The sequence below is a fragment of the Pseudophryne corroboree genome, chromosome 2 (genome assembly GCF_028390025.1).
Source record: "Pseudophryne corroboree isolate aPseCor3 chromosome 2, aPseCor3.hap2, whole genome shotgun sequence".
NCBI classification, from domain to species: Eukaryota; Metazoa; Chordata; class Amphibia; order Anura; family Myobatrachidae; genus Pseudophryne; species Pseudophryne corroboree.
The window spans coordinates 457,510,778-457,532,383 of NC_086445.1; the positions used below are offsets into that span (position 1 = coordinate 457,510,778).

Below are 21,606 nucleotides of genomic sequence, written 5' to 3' on the forward strand. Positions count from 1 at the left end.
AATCAACATTAACAAGCCATTAATCCATGAAAAACCATTAATTAAAAATGTTACTACAGGTTGAGTATCCCATATCCAAATATTCTGAAATATGGAATATTACGAAATACGTAATTTTTTGAGTGAGAGTGAAATAGTGAAACCTTTATTTTTTGATGGCTCAATGTACACAAACTTTGTTTTATACACAAAGTTATTACAAATATTGTATCAAATGACCTTCAGGCTGTGTGTATAAGTTGTATATGAAACATAAATAAATTGTGTGAATGTACACACACTTTGATTAATGCACAAAGTTATTAAAAATTGTGGCTAAAATGACCTTCAGGCTGTGTGTATAAGGTGTATATGTAACATAAATGCATTCTGTGCTTAGACTTTGGTCCTATCGCCAGGATATCTCATTATGGTATGCAATTATTCCAAAATACGGAAAAATCTGATATCCAAAATACTTCTGGTCCCAAGCATTTTGGATAAGGGATACTCAACCTGTAATAACAAGGTATAGCAGAGGTACCTGAAAAACTCCCTAATGGTTGACATCCACAGTTTCAATTAAAGGAGTAAATTAACTCAGTATCGTTTTTGAAGTATATACCAAATTGCTGAACATCGCTGGAATGTTTTATACTCAAAATCACTGGTTTACAAAGCAGCATGGCCGGGATGTAATGTCACCTGAGTTCAGGATGCCGGCCGAACTCAGACATTTTTTTAAAGGGACAATTATTTACATGGTTTTGCCTTGTAAGTGATTGCCCCTTTAAAAAAAGTCAGTGTTTGGCCGGCATCCCGCATGGCCACCAAACTCGGGAGGCATTACATCCCACCCCATATTTGAGTGTCTATTTTCTTCCAATGGCTATACTCATTGGTTTCTGGTCCGATTTCAGTTGATTTCAGTCCGATTGCCACATTTACGATTGACTCCATAGCCAAATAGAAACAGATTCAAATTATGATCTGTGCAGGCTTTGGAGTATTCTAGGGTAAATAAAATATAACCTTTTTTTAAATTGCACACCCCTGGGTGGTGGGTGTGGAGTACATAATGTCAAAAATAGAAATAATATTGTTCTTTACAGTGGGACTACAGCTGTTGAGAAACTACACATCCCAGCATGCCCTGACACAGCTTTAGCATTCTCTGACAGCAAAACTGTGTCAGGGCATGCTGGGATATGTAGTTTCACAACAGCAGGAGGGCCGCAGTTTGGACATGCCTGGACTACAGTATATACAGTACAGTACAATGACAGTCCCACCTGGTTCTCTGTACTATAGTACTGATGGGTTAGGAGTCAGACCTCTCTCAGCCAATGAGTGGTTGCTGCCATAGCAACCACCTGCTGATTGGCTGAGAGCAGTTTGATGAAATATAGGGACTGCCTATATGTTGACTGGAAGGAATCTAATACACACACAAAAACCCATCTTTTATACAGTTACAGTTATTTCTTTAGGGACATTTCTATAGAACCTACAGTACGGATAATTTAATTACTAAGGCACTTTATATTGTATATGTGGACGTGTAGAAAGAACAGGATAGCCTAGATGATACAAAAATTGGCAGTTCATAGTTTAACCACACCAATTCAATAGACAAATATTAGTCAGGATATATATATATATATATATATTTATTTATATATATAAATTTGCATGTGGCGGGAACTGTTTCTATAAAATTTACAGCCCCTTTTCAATTTTCAGAACCGCATTTCTTTACTAGCACTATACTACAGTATAACTCCATTTAACTAATAATTTGCCAAAACTAGGACTCTCTGTATTATTGGTATATTTAGTTTAATGTAAGTATAATAAAACATTGATGTTCTAACTGCTATCATAGGTCCTAATTCAGTAATGGTGGCAGATTCTGCTACTTAGCAGAATCTGCAATCCTTGTAATTGCATGCTGGAGGCCGCCCATCACAGGGCAAGGCTGCCCTGCATGCAACCCACCGCCCACCCACAGCGATCACGCTCTAATTGCAATCACATCGCAATTAGAGCATGGCTGCTGAAACTAGTGAAGCCTCCTGCTGGCGCAGCCTGGCTTCGCCAGCAAGAGTCTCACTGCCATTTTTTCGATTGTAGTGGCTTCGTGTGATGACACACAGCTGCCCCGAAAACTCCGCTGAGTAGTGGTAGCACTCTAGTTATAGGACTATCAAGAAAGATGAATGAATAATATATATTAACTGTGTTTAGAGACTAATATCCAGTATATAGAATAGAAAATATAGAATATATTTGATACAAGTGATTGGTGCAGGATAAAAATCACCCCTTTTTTCAGTGACATAAATCATGAACAAAAACACATGCAGACACCCCTTCTAATTAGTTTGTTTGAACATTTCAATCTCAGTAATTTCTAATAACATAACATCAAGCTAACTGGCATGCAATCTCCATAGTCAGACATTCTCAGTAGAATGGGTCATACTGAAGAGCTCAGTGATTCTCATTGTGTGGCTCCTTTCCAAAAAGTCAACTGTGAGTGCTGTTATTGTGAAGAGGAAACATCTAGGATCAACAACAGCTCAGCCACAACATTACATAAGCTTACAGAACAGGACTACCAAATGCTAAAATGCGTAGTGCATAATTATTGCCTGTCTTCAGGTCCAACGCTCACTAAAGAGTGCCATGCTATTTTTGGAAGCAAGTTTACTATAACTTCTGTGTGGAAGCTTCATTGATTATATGTCCATGGGCAAATAGCACCACATAAACCTAATATACCCATGCGTAATGGCAAATGACAGTTGAAGTGGTGCGAATCACACAGCCATTGTACTTTGGAACAGTAGAAACATGTTTGGAGTGAAAAATCACCCTTTACTATATGACTATATGACAGTTTGACATAGGAATCTGGTTTTGACAGATGCCACGAGAATGCTTCTTGACCTTATTGGTTCTGTCAAATGTAAAGTTTTTAGGAGAAGGAATAAAGGGCTAGTGGTTATTAACTTTAGTTACAGCAGTGGTTCCCAAACCACCAATCCAAGGCACCCCTGCATGTGTCCTGGGGCACCTCAGGGTGCCTAGTCACACAGTTTGAGAACCCCTGAGTTACAGTGAAGGGATAAGTTAGTGCTATACACTGATGTTCCAGGAGGAAACAATCTCCTTTACAATCAAATTCAGGAGAGATATGTTGCCTTTTGATATGCGTATCATGTATGCTACCTTCTCTATAATTATACATTAACTATATAATTGTATGAGTTACACAGCTTTCTACCTTACAGTTTACACTTGTTTCTCACTGTAAACGGCTTATTTTGGTGCAAAATATTTATTCATTTTCCAGTGCACCTCTATGGGGTGCGAGGATAAATGAACGTAGATACATTGCTACGTTATGCCTCCATGACAATTCTGTAGGTATTCTGAGGCACATTGCCAAAAAGTGAATCTCCCACTAGCGCACAAAGATATAATTTATGATACAAGGGTGGGACTTTAATTAGTCAACCTTCAGCAGATGTCTCATGTAGCAAGTTTTGGAGTACAGCAAGATAATGGGAATAAGTAAACAATTACATTTGTTAATTTTTGGTTGTATTTAGCCTTCTAGTAGCTATTGCAATGCTTAAAGATGATAACATGACAAAGAGAAAAATGGCATATACTGTACATTGTTACATAAGGTGACAGGTGCTCTTAAATATAAACATTATACAGTATGTGTAGCAAAGTGGGTCTGGGACTGAGGGTCGACAGCACAAAGGTCGACACACCTTAGGTCGCCGCCAATTGGTCGACACACCTTAGGTCGACATGGACACAATGTCGACATGGACAAAAGGTCGACAGGAACAAGGTCGACATGGAAAAAGGTCGACATGAGTTTTTTATGTTTTTTTGGTGTCGTTTTCTTCGTAGAGTGACCAGGAACCCCAATTAGTGCACCGCGTCCCCTCGCATGCCTCGCTTCGCTCGACATGCTTCGGGCATGGTGCCTTCGCTTCGCTCGGCACACTTTACCGTTACAATCGTAGTCCACGTGGATCGTTAAGTATGAAAAGGTTCAAAAAAGAATAAAATCGTGAAAAACTCATGTCGACCTTTTTCCATGTCGACCTTGTTCCTGTCGACCTTTTGTCTGTGTCGATATTTTGTCCATGTCGACCTAAGGTGTGTCGACCAATTGGTGTCGACCTAAGGTGTGTCGACCTTTGTGCTGTCGACCTGGAGTCCGGATACCTAGCAAAGCTGACTATGGCCCTCATTCCGAGTTGTTCGCTCGCTAGCTGCTTTTAGCAGCATTGCACACACTAAGCCGCTGCCCTCTGGGAGTGTATCTTAGCTTAGCAGAATTGCGAACGAAAGATTAGCAGAATTGCGAATAGAAATTTCTTAGCAGTTTCTGAGTAGCTCCAGACTTACTCCTACACTGCGATCAGTTCAGTCAGTTTCGTTCATGGTTTGACGTCACAAACACACCCAGCGTTCGCCCAGACACTCCCCCGTTTCTTCAGACACTCCCGCGTTTTTCCCAGAAACGCCAACGTTTTTCCGCACACTCCCATAAAACGGCCAGTTTCCGCCCAGAAACACCCACTTCCTGTCAATCACACTCCGATCACCAGAACGATGAAAAATCTTTGTTAGGCCGTGAGTAAAATACCAAACTTTTGTGCTAATTTACTTGGCGCAGGCGCACTGCGAACATTGCGCATGCGCAGTTTGCGACTAATCGCTCCGTGGCGAAAAAAACTAACAAGCGAACAACTCGGAATGACCCCCTATGTGCATATTGGGCCTAATTCAGAGTTGATCGCAGCAGCAAATTTGTTAACAGTTGGTAAAAACCATATGCACTGCAGGGGGGGGCAGATATAACACGTGCAGAGAGAGTTAGATTTGGGGGGAGGGTTGTTCAAACTGAAATTTAAATTGCAGTGTAAAAATAAAGCAGCCAGTATTTACCCTGCACAGAAACAAAATAACCCACCCAAATCTAACTCTCTCTGCAAATGTTATATCTGCCTCAACTGCAGTGCACATGGTTTTGCCCAACTGCTAACAAATTTGCTGCTGCGATCAACTCTGAATTACCCCCATTGTACAGTACATTTATAGCCAGTGTAGGATTGAGCACAGTTAGAACAGAATAGTTTTCACACCCCATTACTAAGAACATAGACAGTACATACTGTATAGTATAGAAGTTTAAGATAGTCTCTGTCTTTCAGGTAGATGTGTAATCAGTGAGGTTTGACTGGCAGTACAGAAAAATGTTATGTTCTGAGTTTAAATTTATGACAATAATTTTTGTGCTAATGTGCCTTTTATGATAACTCAATGAGTCCAAAATGATTTTAATACAGCAGCAGATTGGCACTTAAATATAGAACTATTTTTTTTTTCGTAATCTTTTGTTTCAGCAGCTGTTACAGATGGTAAGATATGTTTATGAGAATTTCTTATATATTTTGAATTAGAAGAGCGATTTATCATTGTAAAGGTTGTTGTACTCTAGATCAAGAAAAGGTAACATATTAAATATTCATATGAAGAGGAATAATGGAGCAATTTCCGCTATCCCCTGAATCACAAACTATTTCCTTGTCAAAGCACTCTCCAAATTAGTTGTTGCCGCCAACACTGCTGATATGATCTGACAGCCCCTTTCAATTCCTGTTTCTCAAGCCTCTTGGTCTAGTTCCCAAATATGCCTTCTGCCCAGAACGGTAGTTCCTAATATATTCAGCCATCTATGCTCCAAGCATTTCTGCTGTTTGCTTTTCAAGGCCAGGCTTACATGGAATACATCAGCATGTTACTATTTAGTGTACAGTACTATCAGGGATGTCAGTATAAAATGGTTTTGACAATGACGAGCCCCAGAGATTACAGTTTTTAAAATGTGTGGAAAAACCGGTTGAAAATGGTTGCATTTAAACATTTAAGAGTTTTTTGCTTCAAATGTCTTTCATTATTAAAGTTTGACAAAGTTATCACAATTTTTGAACAGAGATTCAATGTTAAGTTATAAAAAAAAATGTTTAATTGTTCAACAAGAAATATATTGCTCTCTAAAGAATCATGTCATGAACCATTAAGGGCCCATTACACATGAGGAAATGCAAGTTTATGCATGTTTTTTGGAACAGGCCCATTCAGTATCAGAAGCCTGATGGGGTCACCTAGTATTAAGCAAACTCTGAAAACTTTCAGTGTGTTTGCAGAAGCCAATGTCTTCAGGTGATGTTGACTCCCAGACCCCCGCACATTCCTATGGAAAGGAGGTCCAAGGTTGCGGAGCAAGGTTGCGGAGAGGGATCTAGCAGTCCTGGTATTTTGTAAACTCAGGTCATGCATGCGTACCGGGCAGACCCAGCCCCAATATGTAACAATGTATTTTTGAGCAGCTGTGCTTGCACTAGACAAATACTGAATTGCTCCGGTATCCACTGCTAGATTTCACAGAGTGTTGGTCTTACTCATCGGGATCCATCCACCCCAATGTGAAATAGACCCCTAAGACTCAATAAAGTTATATTAATGTTGATTTAGCTGGCTTCCTTTTGCAGGGCTGAAATAATGCAATTTGCTTAATGTTAACCCTGCCTCCTCCCTACGGACCCGAGATTCCCCGTATTATCTCCCATCTGCCCACTTCCCAAGGAAGTTGATGGGATGTTGGAGATCCACCCGCTGTCCAAAGTATCTTTCCACTTTGTTCAGCTCAAATAAAAGTTCTGTTTTTATGGCAAACAAGTCACACAAATTGTAATCTCTAGTGAGGCAGGGACTGATGTAAATGATGCAATATTCTCTACAAAGCACTGCATGCAGTACAGATATAGAAAATAATACATTAATACATACAGTACATAAAGAATATATTGGTTTATTGGATATCAACAACATAGACTTGGAAACACTTTTGACCTATTTATTTAAAAAGCAGCTTCTGTTTTACTTTGCATTATACACGTTTGATATGTTTATATTTCTATTACCCTTGTTTATCTTTTTTATTGTAGAATTTGTTTATTCAGCCAACCATAATACAAACAATCCAATTAAATTACAGCCCATATTCAGCCAACCATAATACAAACAATCCAATTAAATTACAATTCAATTAACTTATTTATAGTAGAATTAGATTTTTGGGTTACATTATGTATTTTTTTTATTTAATAGTTCATTGGTGAGCACTATTTTTTAAAGTTTTATAAATTAACCTATATATTTTAATGGATCTTAATACAAACGCTGGGATTTCAACATTAGTCAATATATTTAGCGTTTTATCATGTAACCCTCTGTTCTAAACTAATGCAAGTCACAATTTAGATAAAATACCCAATCTGAATATATTATTGGTGCTTTTAGAACACAGGTTCTCAAACTTGGTCCTCAGGACCCCACACGGTTCATGTTTTGCAGGTCACCTGTAGATTTTTAAAATGTGGCAGTTGGTTATACACAGTGCACCTGCTGGGTGACATGGAAAACATGAACTGTGTGTGGTCCTGAGGACCCAGTTAGAGAACCACTGTTTTAGAAGGTTTTACAGTATCTTGGTATATACTATCTACTTTAACTTTCTAAAACATAGGTTTCAGAATCAAAATATACCTTGAAAATGCTAATTTTAAATAAGGGCTCCTCTTTTTAAAAATGTCTCTAATTATACAGTAAGCACTTTTAAGGTCCTGTGTATGCTGTGCACAAGTCCCAGCATACACAAGACTTGTGCTCAGTCAATCTTGGCTCAATGGTTAAGTCAATCTTGGCTCTATTTTCAACAATATAAGTTACAACCATTACTATGCTTTTACAAAAGTGTCTGTAAAAGATACATTAAGCTGTTTTATACAAATAATATAACAAAAAATGTTATATTTCCACAACTATTGGTAGATTTTTACATTAGCTCAATTCACTTACTGTTGTCTGATGTCTGGTCTGATTCTGCAGCATGTTGGGTTTCCTATCTGTAAAATTAATTCATCATGTGGTAAATACCACCTACCATGTCTTAATTCAATACTTTTCACCATACAGCACTTTTACATGAATACTCTCCCTAATAATCAATGTTTACTGTGCAAGTAAAACCACTATTTGAAATTAATATATAACAAAAGCTGCATATAAGTGAGGAAAAAATATGAATGAAATATCTGGAATGTTTCTACTTAACTAGGGGCCAAATTCAGACCTGATTGCTGGGCAGCGATTTTTGCAGGCCTGCGATCAGATAGTTGTCGCCTACTGGGGGAGGGTATTGTAGCTGTGCAAGTGTGCAAACGCATGTGTAGCAGAGCTGCAAAAATTGATTTTGTACAGTCTTTGTGCAGCCCAGGACTTACTTAGCCGCTGCAATCATTTTAACCTGTCCGAAACCAGAAATGACGTCAGGCCCCCCCCCAACACTTCTAACGCTTGGACACGCCTGCATTTTTCCAGACACTCCTTGAAAACGGTCAGTTGTCACCCAAACAAGCCCTTTTCCTGTCAATCTTCTTGTGATCGCCCGTGCGATCGCTTTTTTCACACCATCCCGTTGCTATGCACCAATGCCCGGTGCAGTCGTCTAACGTGCCTACGCATTGTGGTGCATACACATGCGCAGGTCGGACCTGATCGCAGGCGGTCAGAAAATGCAGCTTAGCGATCAGGTCTGAATTACCCCCTAAATCCATACTTTATTACACTCTTCTCCAGCAGATTTCCAAATTATGAGGGTAATGCTTCTCTACTAAACAAATTCAGAGTTCTTGACAGCTGGGCAGATTTGTTTGAAAGCATGCACTGCGTGTATTGGTTAAGTTAATGCACAGGAAATAGATCAGTGACATCACAGTAACTCAAATAACTGCATTGTTATCTTTAGAAATCCAAGATTTAGATCATATTAGGATATCATATTAGGATATTGAACTAAGATGAGCGATACTTTACTTTTTAACATACCACCAGTGAAATGTTATACTAAACACTGTGTTTTACCTTCATAGTTCATATCTGAAAATGTAAGGTTTTTTTGTAAGTGGACCTTTAAATTGTCCCTGAAAACACATCTTTTTAAATATTATCCCATTCCCTAATCACCAAGATTTCCTTTCCAGTAGTCCATGTTGATTTCTATCTCTCAAAAGGACAGATGTAATTTTCATCAAATTTTTTGTGCAAAACGTATCACTTTGTATCATGACGCTAATAAAGGGCTTTCACTCGACCGTATCAATTTAATTCAAATTCACAAATGCTCCATAGGCTTGGCTGTCATAGATTGTAATGGTGGGGGCATGTCTTTCTTTCTTTTTTTTTTCCCTGTGAGAAAGATAGCTGAAACAATATGTGGTTTGTAATAATAATAATAATAATAATAATAATAATTATTATTATTATTATTATTATCATGCAACACTTTGTCATGTGTTTTGGCTAAACCCCTTTGATAAATGGAATGCTCTTTAGCCCATCAAGGTCTCGAAGTGAAAATGCCGTTTAAAACCTTGAACCTTTCATGTGAGTTAATGTGCATTTTGGCCTTTAAAATAAAGACAGAACTGCACAAGCTTACAAACCGCACAAATCGCTTGAATACATGCCATCTGGTAAAACCGTAGTTTAGCAATTTCAACCAAACCAAAAATTAAATATTTAGTCATTGAGGTTGTAAAATGTAACACATCAGGGGAATACATTCCTAAATTGCTCAATTTATTTACTGATTTGAGAGGATAGAAAAAATGAATCTACTGTGCAATAAATGGGAAATGCATGTTACACAGTATTTTTACTTTCAATAGAGAATTATCGTACATCATGTGAAATTTTGGAAAAAGCACCTCGTTCATCAATACAAGACGATTATTGGTTGAATGTATAGTGGACATTTCTGCTTCTTATGTTTAAATGGTGTATGAAATATACATTATTCATAATATTATTACATATGATCTCTCTGCAGAAAGATGGAGCTTTGATGCCAGATGACCAGGACACCAAGCAGCAGACGCCTCTCAGTAAAAAGAAGCGGGACATACTCAGCAATGGACTGTCTTATAAACCACAAAAGAATAACAAATACCGAAACCACAATGACTCTGACAGGGAAAATGACTTTAACTTTTGCCAGCAGCTTGGAAAGAAAAGGTTTCAGAAGAGACAACAACAGGTAGGCAAGGCTGTACCCCCCTGTCCCCCTCCCCCATCCCCTCCTCCAAGTGAAAATGGGGTCTATTCATGAAGCAGTGAAAAGTGTGGAGAAGTGAGCCAGTGGAGAAGTTACCCATGGCAGCCAATCAGCAGCTACATATAATTTTATAGAACACATTTTATAAATTTCACCTTAACACTGATTGGCCAACTTCTTCTTTGGCTCACTGCTCCACACTTTTCACTGCTTCGTGAATAGACCCCTGATTGTCTTCTTAGTAGTGTTTACCCTTGAACTGCATGTTGTTATCACCTCACCATTACTGAGTTTATTTACCCTTCATGATTAGTTTGAGTTTCATGCAGCTGTATTAGTCTCTGTCTGAGACACAGCTGTCCATATAAACTGCAGGATTATTATGAAGTTGTTCCCTAACATCCAGCTGTACTAAATATATGAAGTCATGAGATATTGCTGATTTGTTGCTGAGGTCACTTGTTCTTGCATGAACAACTCTATTAACTTTAAAATATGTATTTCAGGCTTAGCTCATTTCCTAAATCATTTCATAGTTTAAGATGCCTAAGGGCTACTGAAGTGTGAAATACTCTACATCTGACATAATTATTCCACTGTTAGTTTTACATTACACTTTTTTTTATCACAGGTTGAAGTTAAGTGCTCAGTACCTTGCTGGGGGCTGTTGTTAAAGCCTTGATGTGGCATTTGCTTTATTTAAATTGAATCGTGAAAACTGCAGGAAACTAGAATTACATTTTCGGATACTCTTAGCTTAACCTCATTAATAATGTAACTGATTGTTATTATTTTCTGCTTTAGTATTGTTGAACAATGCATATTTTGTGAAAATATCTGCTTTTGAATCTAGTCTTATTTTGTTGCCCATTCAGAATATACACAAGACTTGTATTTTAAGAGTGATAATCTATTATGTCAATGAAGTTCAGATACTGCCCACTTAAACAGATTAGGCATATTCAGAATATTCAGAAGATATAAAATATACATTAATGTACTGACTAATAACCAGTATTTACATATTTATATCTGGGGGTGATACAAACTTCATATGAATATAATCAACTAGTTTATTGCCAATTTAAATTCCAAGTGGAGAACTGTCTACAGTAAGAAAGCCAGATAAGGCTAGAATCCAGCATTAATTAACAATTTATAAAATAAAATAAATATTGACAAACATTATATTTTATATTTTCTTTACTTAACAAGTTGTAGCAAAGGATCATACTTCTTTGTCTATAACGTACAGTAAATAAAACATTTTGATTGAATACATTTCTTTAAAAATTAATGATTAAATGGTTATTATGTAATCATTTTTCTGAATATCTTATTACACATCAATCATTCCTTTGTAATGTATTGCCTTGTTCTGCAAAATGCCATATACAGTAATTAGCTATATACATATACTATAAATTATAAACATAATTGTAATAAAAGTGGTAAATGTGTTGGTAAAACTATTGTTAGTGAATGTACTTAGCATAGACTAGAAAAAGAAATATTTCTGCTTAGCAGGATTTGCTTGGAGTACATGATATAGTCTGACAAAGAATATGTAATGTATTACACGTGAGATGTATCAGCAGCTGGGAGAATAAATACATTTGCTCACAATGGGCCTGTTGCTGATTCTCACATAATAGAGTATGCTTGCCTATCTACCTAATTTAACTAATTTAAATGCACTGTAGTGAACATAAGAATTTACGCATCTTTGCGCATCTCTGGTCATTTATGAGATGGACAGATCTCACCTGTTTCTTCCTATAGAAAGAATGGGTGTTTCAGGGTATAAATTATGACAGTAATGCCAGTGGCTGCGTCAGCAAATGGAAAAATTGGGACTTTGGATTGCGTATGCATGAAGACATGAGTATAGTTGCATTAGTATTCTGTTGGCAATATACAGGTTGAGCAGGGCCACATTAACAATGGGGTGGATGGAGCTCCAGCTCCAGGCCCCAGATAAAAATAGTCCCATCACCATGACAGCATGATGATGATTAAATGCCCAGCTGGTCACATGTTTGTCATAAATCATAATAATTTAATTTATATTTCTAATTTCCTTTCACAGTGTTGCCATTTTTCTACATTAATGTATTTTGGGAGACATTGGGGCTTAAAGTGCAGAGAGTGCACACGCCCATATGTCACTGGCTATACCCACATAGCATTAGCCACATCTCCTCAATTTCTATCAATAGGCCCTTGATCATTTTCACCCCCAGGCCCATGCGGACTGTAATCTGGCCCTGAGGTTGAGTATCCCATATCCGGATTGCTCAAAACCAGGAGCATCACATATATGGAATTTTTCCAGATAACAGAATACCTGTTATACTTAAGTGTCCCGGGGATCTGCAGAAGGTCCAGAGTGTCGGCTGAGCGGGTGAGGGGGGGGTCGCAGTGGTACGCAGTAGGTCTGGCATGTTTGAGGGGGGGTTTCCGTAGTCCATGGCGAGTACAGCATATCAGTGCGCGAGGGAAGACATGTCTGCAGCGGGTCCTGGCAGCAGTGGTGGTGAGGGACTGGCTGCAAGGCCACTCCCCCACCTGTCTATGATTGGCCACAGACACCAGTGATGTTATGATGTCAGCAATGTCATGACATCACTACAGGGCCGAAATATTACGGTTTTCAGAATATTTCGGCTTTCAGGTATCTGGATAACAGATACTCGACCTGTATCTCCTTACTGAATACGTACAGAACTGTGTGCGACTAAAAATCATGCACCAAAGAATCTCAAAATATATAACAGTCATGCTTGGCTCTAGTCTGTTCGAAATGTGTAGTTGCATGGAATTCAATCAGGAATTATAGTAAGCATGCATTTAGCTGTAATGTTGCAGTGTTTAGTGTAGAAATAAAATTACTTTATTGTTTGATTTGCACTGCAGAAAAAAATAAGTTGGTAGTCTTTTAGAAGCAATAGGAAGGCTCTTACTCGTGGTAATTCTTTATCCTCAAAAAATGTTCACCATAAATTGCTACAAAATTGCGGGCAACGAGGATAGAGTGCAGTACTTTTGCTTTATACTAGGATACAGTTTTTCAACAGCAGTTTGACCTACCGCTGAAGAAGTCTCCTTTGAGACGAATCATGTTGGTGGAATATTGTGTGTGTGATCTCAACTTTCAAGAGATCACACCCTCTAAGTAGGGTAGGACATGAAGCTGTGAAACAAAACATACAGCATTGATTATGCATGCTATGTAAGCATATTTTGTATTTATCATATATTTTTATAATAAATATTAGCAACATGCTACACAATAAATGGACAAGGGCAGTTTTCTGGTTGTTTTCTGGTTAGAGGGTCTAATTTCAGGATTCGGAGGACATTTAAAAATACATTAATTTACCGACCAACACATTTATTTTAAAGACCTGATACAAATAATTTTTTTCTATCTAATTTTTGATTTCTAGGTAGGGAATACAAAACATTTACTTACGTACTATGGATTAATTTAACAAATCTGTGTATAACATTGTGTAATACCCCACTATGTGAGTAATCCTTTCTGACATTGTTCCTCATGCTACAGCATATAAATTATATACAGTATGTCATTGTGGAGACTGATAGCATTTCCCAGCAGCCTCTGCAGCTGCTCAGGGGGTCAGATGTACATCACATGACCAGTGTCATGTGGTACAGCAAGTGACAGTAGAAAAGTGAGCGGCAGTTGGGCAGAGGGGCCCTGAGGTAAACGCTGTGGGAGACTGACTGTGCTGTGAGGGGACAGCTGGCGGTGCCTGTGAGTGAGAGCAGAGATTGAGCTGTGACCCTCTCAGGAGTCCTGTTGACGTCGGGCATAAGGGGTCACTGATCCGCCCCAGAGGGCAAGCAGATGTAGAGCCCCTCGACCGAGGTGCAGTACGGAGGAATGGCCTGCTCCAGTTTGATAGCTGCAGGCTGAGAGACTGAGAGAGGCAGATTGTGAGGCGGAGCCGCTTGCCATATAAGGCTGCAGGAGGCCAGTTACTACCCAGACAACTGGAGAGGTATATTGAAAGCAGCGTTAACGCTATACCGCAGTGTAAAAACATTATTTTCCCAGGAAGTCACCTTCAAACACCAGAGTATAAATAAGTGCACTTATTACATTGCCTGTTAAGTAAATCAGCTAGAGTTAACACTGCAGTGTATAAAATGCTATAGCAAACCCATCTCATATAACAGCGCAGGGAAAGCGCAGGGAAAAATAGGCAGACAGACTTCATAGTGAGCCTATGACATACTCTCAGTCTACAGCGTTCTGCATTTCTGTCAGGAACCATTTGCCTGTGATAATTCAGCTATAACAGCAGTGATTTGGTAAATCAGTGTACTGTGCCATAATCTCTTGGATAATTAATTTGGTACCAACAGTAGGCAAGAGAAAGGGAGAAGAGAGTCTGACATTAAGACTACCCATCTCAGTTAAAGTCAACATTAGCGATACAGACTAACTTTGTCCTGTGGAAGCATCTTGGATAGCCCTAGCCACAGCGTACCATTATCTACATTTGTTAATCCTATCCTAGTCTGTCCGGCATAAGAAATTATACTATTGTATATTAGAATGACTTAAAAGGAAGGAACTAAAGTGTTAATAAGCAATAACTTAAACTGGATTTATTTGGAAAAGCCCCAACAGTTTCTTCATTTATCACACGGGTATTGTAAATGACACTGTCAAAGTAGTACCCAACTGAACTGTATTGTGTGGGCAGTCTTGGGGTAATCGTAGACGCTAGTAGTATAGTATTAATGTAAAGTTAAAGTATATGCATAAAGTAATACTGTTTCATATACCCTCAAGGGGGTTACATAAGATTACATTTATAGTCACATATAGCCTACTGTATATGCTTAAATGTCTAAATTCAGGTATTCGCTCATTGAGTGGAGAACGAACGAGTCGAGACAACTGGAAGCAGTTTAATAAATGAGTTTATCGACCTTAGTGTGAAATACATTGTTACAATTTGAAATTGATGTATGGTACTATAACTGTTCTTTTACAAGTTAGTGTTTATTCAACTTTCACAAAGTTCACTATTGCAATCTGTCTGCTAAATAAACTGGTATTTAGAGCTATAAAAGTAGTTAATTATGTGGATGCTCCTGTACTCACCTCCCAGTTAAGAATCAAGAACCGGGGAGTCCCAAGGGAAAAGAGATGTCATAAGCACTTACCTGTATACTTACCTACATATTTAAACCTATACATATTTAAACCTAGTTTTTACAATTATGTATAATTATATGTTATCGGTCTTTATAACTTATTAAAAAAAACATTATTTATTTCCTTCCAGACATTTTAGAAAGTAACTGTTCCCTTCTTGCTAGATAAAATAACAGAACATTGGGTAAATGTTTTAAACACCCTGCAATCGGTATTGGTTATGTTTTGTGTTGTTATTTATTTTTGTAAATGTCATTGTATAATAGAGAGTGACTTCTGATTTGAATTAACTCAGGCTTATTGTGGGTGTTTATTTTTTGAGGGGCTTAGCACATTAGAATAGCCAAGTACTTATTTAGACAGATTCATTTATTTATTTAATTTTCTGATAAAGTCATAAAATTATGTTTTGTTTTAGAAAATTTTGGTTACTTATCTTTTACTCCTTTGTCTTATAGAATCTCTGTGACCATTAGCTGTGGATATTCTTTCTGAATTACTTTGGTCTAACTCGTAAATAAATTCTTACCATATGATATATGTTTTGTAGCTCCTGAGTCAATACACCAAGTATTTATCACTATGCCTGTGTTTGTATTAAAAGTAGATTCAGAATTAAAAGTATTTTCCAGATTTTTTTTTATATCACTCTTTGCTTGTTGCTTCGCATTTTGGGGGTCATTCCGAGTTGTTTGCTCATTATTTTTTTGTCGCAACGGAGCGAATAGTCGCTAATGCGCATGCACAATGTCCGCAGTGCGACTGCGCCAAGTAAATTTGCTATGCAGTTAGGAATTTTACTCATGGCATTACGAGGTTTTTTCTTCGTTCTGGTGATTGTAATGTGATTGACAGGAAGTGGGTGTTTCTAGGCGGAAACAGGCCGTTTTATGGGTATGTGCGAAAAAACGCTACCGTTTCTGGGAAAAACGCGGGAGTGGCTGGAGAAACGAAGGAGTGTCTGGGCGAACGCTGGGTGTGTTTGTGACGTCAAACCAGGAACGACAAGCACTGAACAGATCGCACTGGCAGAGTAAGTCTGGAGCTACTCAGAAACTGCTAAGAAGTGTCTATTCGCAATTCTGCTAATCTTTCGTTCGCAATTTTAATATGCTAAGATTCACTCCCAGTAGGCGGCGGCTTAGCATGTGCAAAGCTGCTAAAAGCAGTTTGCGAGCGAACAACTCGGAATGACCCCCTTTGTTTCTTTAGCTGATTCATTCTGGCTTTCCAAACTCTGTAGTCTTCTTTTAAGTGACCAGGTTTCTTGCACACAAAACACGTTAATGTGTTTCTGGTCACTGTCTAGTGCTTTTAATAATACAGTCCTGAACTCTCAATGCCGTATAATGCTTATTTGCACTTTCTGTCTTGCGATTTAATTCATCCACAAATTTCCATTAAACATACTCTAATGTCAGATCATCTGGTCTGGCATTAAGTGCTGTTACAAGTGTCTCACAGATGTCTGAGTAGCAGTGCTGCTATATGAAAGTACTTTATTCTGCTATGCAGCTTGATTGTTTTAATTTTTGTAGTGTACACAGTATGTAATCCTGCATGTGTTGGCCTTTAAGCAGTTAAGTCTGGGATAACTTTCTTATTAAATACAATTTAATGTCTTTAATTAGCTTACTCATGCACTTTATACTGCACATACCAGATTTATCTTTTACAGTTACATACAAATGTGCCAGCTCTTATCTTACATACAAATCATGGCAAATGCAGGTCGTTTCCTATGATTAGTGTGTTTTCGGATGTGCATGCACGCTGCACTTGCACCCACGATCCATAGGATGGCATGGGTGCTGGCACTACCGCAAACGGATAGCAGCGGGGTGTGAATTGTCACAATCGCAGCGCATTAGCACCCACGACCCATTCGCGGGTAACATGAGAGCTAGCACATCTGTATATGCACAATCTGATCATCATCTGCACTGAGAGATATTGTACTCTTTTCTGGTCTTTATCAGTCCATTCCCCTTTGAGTCAGACTTAAGGTGCATACACATGGATAGATTTGGCAAACAATTCAATAACGTTAACGATTTCCAGGACAAACTATTTGGTGTCAAATAGTGAACGATTGGATAATCGATCGATCTGTAATGATTATCGTTTACACAAAAATACGCAAGATTGATCTTGTCTTTGGAAAAATGTAAATAAAGGGTGTGGCTGACGTAGAGGCTATAAAAAGCACATACCATTTTAGCTCTGTGCAGTTCTGCTGTAGGTGAGGCTTGGTTTTTATACCTGCTTTTGATTGCTAACTGCACTGCTTTGATTAGCTTGCTAACAAAGTGTGTTGAGTTGCTTTGGCATGAGGGACACAGTGTACAGAGTCTTGGGGGACACTGCATAAACAATGCTGGCCAGTGTCTGGGGGACATGCTGGGGGACTTTACACAGGTGTGGGACACATTGGTGGACAGTGATAAATACATTGCTGCAAGGTTTATAAATACATTGGTGGCCAGCAGCCTTTCAGCAACATGTACTTTCATGCTGCTTGTAGAAACTGTGAAAACAAAACAGATGTGTCTCTTCTCCAGCCAGCCTAACACAGAATGAGGAAATGGTGGAGGGGAGTGGTTAGAGAGTCGTTCAGCTTTCACCAAATCGTTCATCGTGCATTAGGCTTGCCTACCCTCGCGCTTCCCGATTTTTAACTGACCCTCCCGTTGCCCCGCAAACATTGCCAGCCCTCCCGGTTTTTAACAGTTCCTCCTTGCAAATCCGGACTGCGCATGCGCGAGTCCGGAAATGGGGGTTGGGGGAGGCTTACACTTGAACAGTCACTGGCGGTCGGCCACAGCTGGGTTGTGAGTAGCGGTGGCGTCAGACTTTCTGAGACCCGGGAGGTGTCTGCGCAGCAGCAGTGTGGGAATAATGGGGTTAATTCTGAGTTGATCGCAGCAGGAACTTTGTTAGCAGTTTGGCAAAACCATGTGCACTGCAGGGGGGGCAGATTTAACATGTGCAGAGAGAGTTAGATTTGGGTGGGGTGTGTTCAATCTGCAATCTAAATTGCAGTGTAAAAATAAAGCAGCCAGTATTTGCCCTGCTAAGAAACAAAATAACCCACCCAAATCTAACTCTCTCTGCACATGTTATATCTGCCTCCCCTGCAGTGCACATGGTTTTGCCCAACTGCTAACAAAGTTACTGCTGCGATCACTCAGAATTACCCCCAATGTGCAGAACAGCCACCCGTACAGTGAAGCTCATAACCCAGCAGCCAGGGCTCTGCTTCTTCACTCTGGATGGCCCCACCCACCACACTCAGTGGGCTGTGTGTTTCAGCCCAGCTTTCCTGCTCCTGCTGCTCCTGGATGTGGATTCCCTGGGCTGCATCCCCCGACCATACTGTCCCGGGGTCTGGCTCCCTGCTCTTTACAGGAGGGAGCAACAAACCAGGTGGATGCTGTATATACTGGGAGGGTTATATTGGGGAAGGGGAAGTGTAATATGTAGTGTGCTGCTGGGTGTAATATGGGGGGACTGTGTACAATTAATATAATGTGCACTGTGTGTAATATGGGTGAGATTGTGTAATATTCTATTAGGTGTAATATGAGGGTCTGTGTAATTTGCTACTGGTTGTAATATGGAGGCGGGGTGCTACGTAACATGTAGTATGCTACTGGGTGTAATATGGGGGGCTGTGTAATATGTAGTGTGCTGCTGGGTGTAATATGGGCGGGGCTGTGTAATATACTATTTGGTGTAATATTGGGGTCTGTGTAATATGATACTGGGTGTAATATGGAGGGGGGTTGCTGTGTAACATGTAGTATGCTACTGGGTGTAATATGGGAGAGCTGTGTAATATGTAGTGTGCTGCTGCGTGTAATATGGGGAGGGGGGCTGTGTAATATGCAATGTACCACTGGGTATAATATTGAGGGGGGGGGGGGGGAGCGCTGTGTAATATGTAGTGTACTGCTGGTTGTAATATGAGGGGCTGTGTAAAATGTAGTCTAATGTGCACTTGGTGTAATATGGGTGGGGCTGTGTTATATTCTATTGGTGCAATATGGGTGTGTGTGTGTGTGTGTGTGTGTGTGTGTGTGTGTGTGTGTGTAATATGCTACTGGGTGTAATATGGAGGTGGGGGTGTTGTGTAACATGTAGTATGCTACTGGGTGTAATACGGGGGGGCTGCGTAATATGTGGTGTGCTGCTGGGTGTAATATGGGGGGACTGTGTACAATTAGTGTAATGTGCACTGTGTGTAATATGGTTGGGACTGTGTAATATTCTATTAGGTGTAATATGAGGGTCTGTGTAATTTGCTACTAGGTGTAATATGGAGGCGGGGGTGCTGTGTAACATGTAGTATGCTACTGGGTGTAATATGGGGCAGCTGTGTAATATGTAATGTGCTGCTGGGTGTAATATGGGGGGACTGTGTACAATTAGTGTAATGTGCACTGTGTATAATATGGGTGGGACTGTGTAATATTCTATTGAGTGTAACATGAGGGTCTGTGTAATTTGCTACTGGATGTAATATGGAGGAGGCGGTGTAATATGGGGGGCTGTGTAAAATAAAATGTAATGAGCTATTTGGTGTAATATGGGGGAGCTGTGTATGCTGTGCATAATGCAATATAATATGGTACTGGGTGTAGTGTAATGTGCAACTGGGTATAATATGGGGGGGGGGGCTGTGTAAAATGTAATGCAGTGTGCTATTGGGTGTAATATGGGGATGGTATATGCTGTGCATAGTGCAATGTAATAGGTACTGGGTGGAATACCAGGGGAGGGGGGCAGTGTAAAAGGTAATGGTATGTAGTACGGGGTGTAATATGGGGGAGGCTGTGTATAATGTAATGTGATATGGTGCTGTGTATACTGGTTGCAATATGGGGGAGGTGGGCTGTGCATAATGTAATATATTATAGTGCTGTGTACAGGGCCGTAACTACCCCTATTTTCCATATGCATAGTTGTTGACAGCTGCAGCGCTGCCTGCTGTGTATTTACAGTAGGCAGCGCTGGGTACCCCGAGTGTCAACCCCAGTGTGGTGCGCGGTGCTGCTGAAGACGTGGAGGGGTGGGTCCCGGAACAGCTCTCAGAAGAGGGTGAGACGTGGAGCTGCGGGTCATGCTGAAGCGCTACTGTCTACCATGGTGTAAGTGCTGCTATTAGTACTATAGTTTTCACCTGCCATTGCAGGACACACCCCTAAGTGGCAATAAATACGCCCTTAAGTGGACATAAACACACCCTTTGGGTGGAGCATGACACACACCCTCAACGGAAGGCGTGGCGTATTCTGCTGCCACTTGGAATCTCCCAGAAACTAGTTTTCAAAAATAGGCAAGTATGTTGTGCATACACACGAAATGATCTGAACAGAATGCAAAAGATTGGTCTGTGATCTTTCTGCGTGCATAAAAGGTCATAGACCCCTATAGACGAGCAATGGGTATGCGCATCGGCAGATATATCTTTCATACACACGGAATGATTTGAAAGATTGGTCGTTTCCGATTGATAGGGAACACCCACATCTTTAGCCAAATCTATCCATGTGTATACATTTCCACATACTGTATCTCGGGATGTACTAATGTACATAGCCGCCCATCGCCGCCCTGCGCCACGATGATGATCACATATGTACTTACATATGCGATCAGCATTGCGGAGGACAGCTCTTCCGATAAGAGCTGTCCTCCACGATGCACAGCGGCTGCCTGACTTCCGGGATTCGGCCCCAGGAGTCAGTCTGCGCATGCGCAGGGTGACGGGGGTGGCCGCAAGTCATGCTGGGAGGGATCCGATCGGATCCCTCACACAGCGCCGCGGAGAGAAGCCCATAGGCTTCTGTGGACTATCGCTAGCTAAAGCTGGCGAACCCCGCCGCGGCGCTGACCTGCCGGCCGGGGGATGGTACATCAGGAAAATGCGGTAAACAGGGGGTTTACCGCATTTTCAGCTTAGTACATCCCGCCCCTTCTGAGTAACATCTTTACTTTGAATTTCCAGGTCTGGTAGTTATGGTTAGTCAGAGAATCCTCAGCATGCATTTGGTTGAGGCACTGGTAGTAGCAGCCATTTCCTCTGAATCTCTGACTTTTCTACATGTTCATTTTTTCCTTTCTGCAGTCCTGGACCCATAACCTATAAGAGCAGCAGAAAGTAAAATCAAACATGAACTCTTTGGGGTATATGCAATTGCGGTCGAATTGCCGC

General features: G+C 40.0%; 1 protein-coding gene and 1 long non-coding RNA gene across 9 annotated transcripts in view; both read left to right on the forward strand.

Annotated features, from left to right (window-relative positions):
* Positions 1-21,606, forward strand: part of AUTS2 (activator of transcription and developmental regulator AUTS2) — a 1,933,147-nt gene that overhangs the window by 417,706 nt on the left and 1,493,835 nt on the right. For all 8 annotated transcript variants that reach the window (XM_063953747.1, XM_063953750.1, XM_063953749.1 and 5 more), the window contains exon 2: positions 9,968-10,174. In XM_063953747.1, the coding sequence (XP_063809817.1) occupies positions 9,968-10,174 (207 nt within the window). The remainder of the gene's footprint in view (positions 1-9,967; positions 10,175-21,606) is intronic.
* Positions 13,878-15,925, forward strand: LOC135028068 (uncharacterized). Its single transcript, XR_010224429.1, has 2 exons — positions 13,878-14,220; positions 15,848-15,925. It is a non-coding gene; the product is annotated as an uncharacterized LOC135028068 (long non-coding RNA).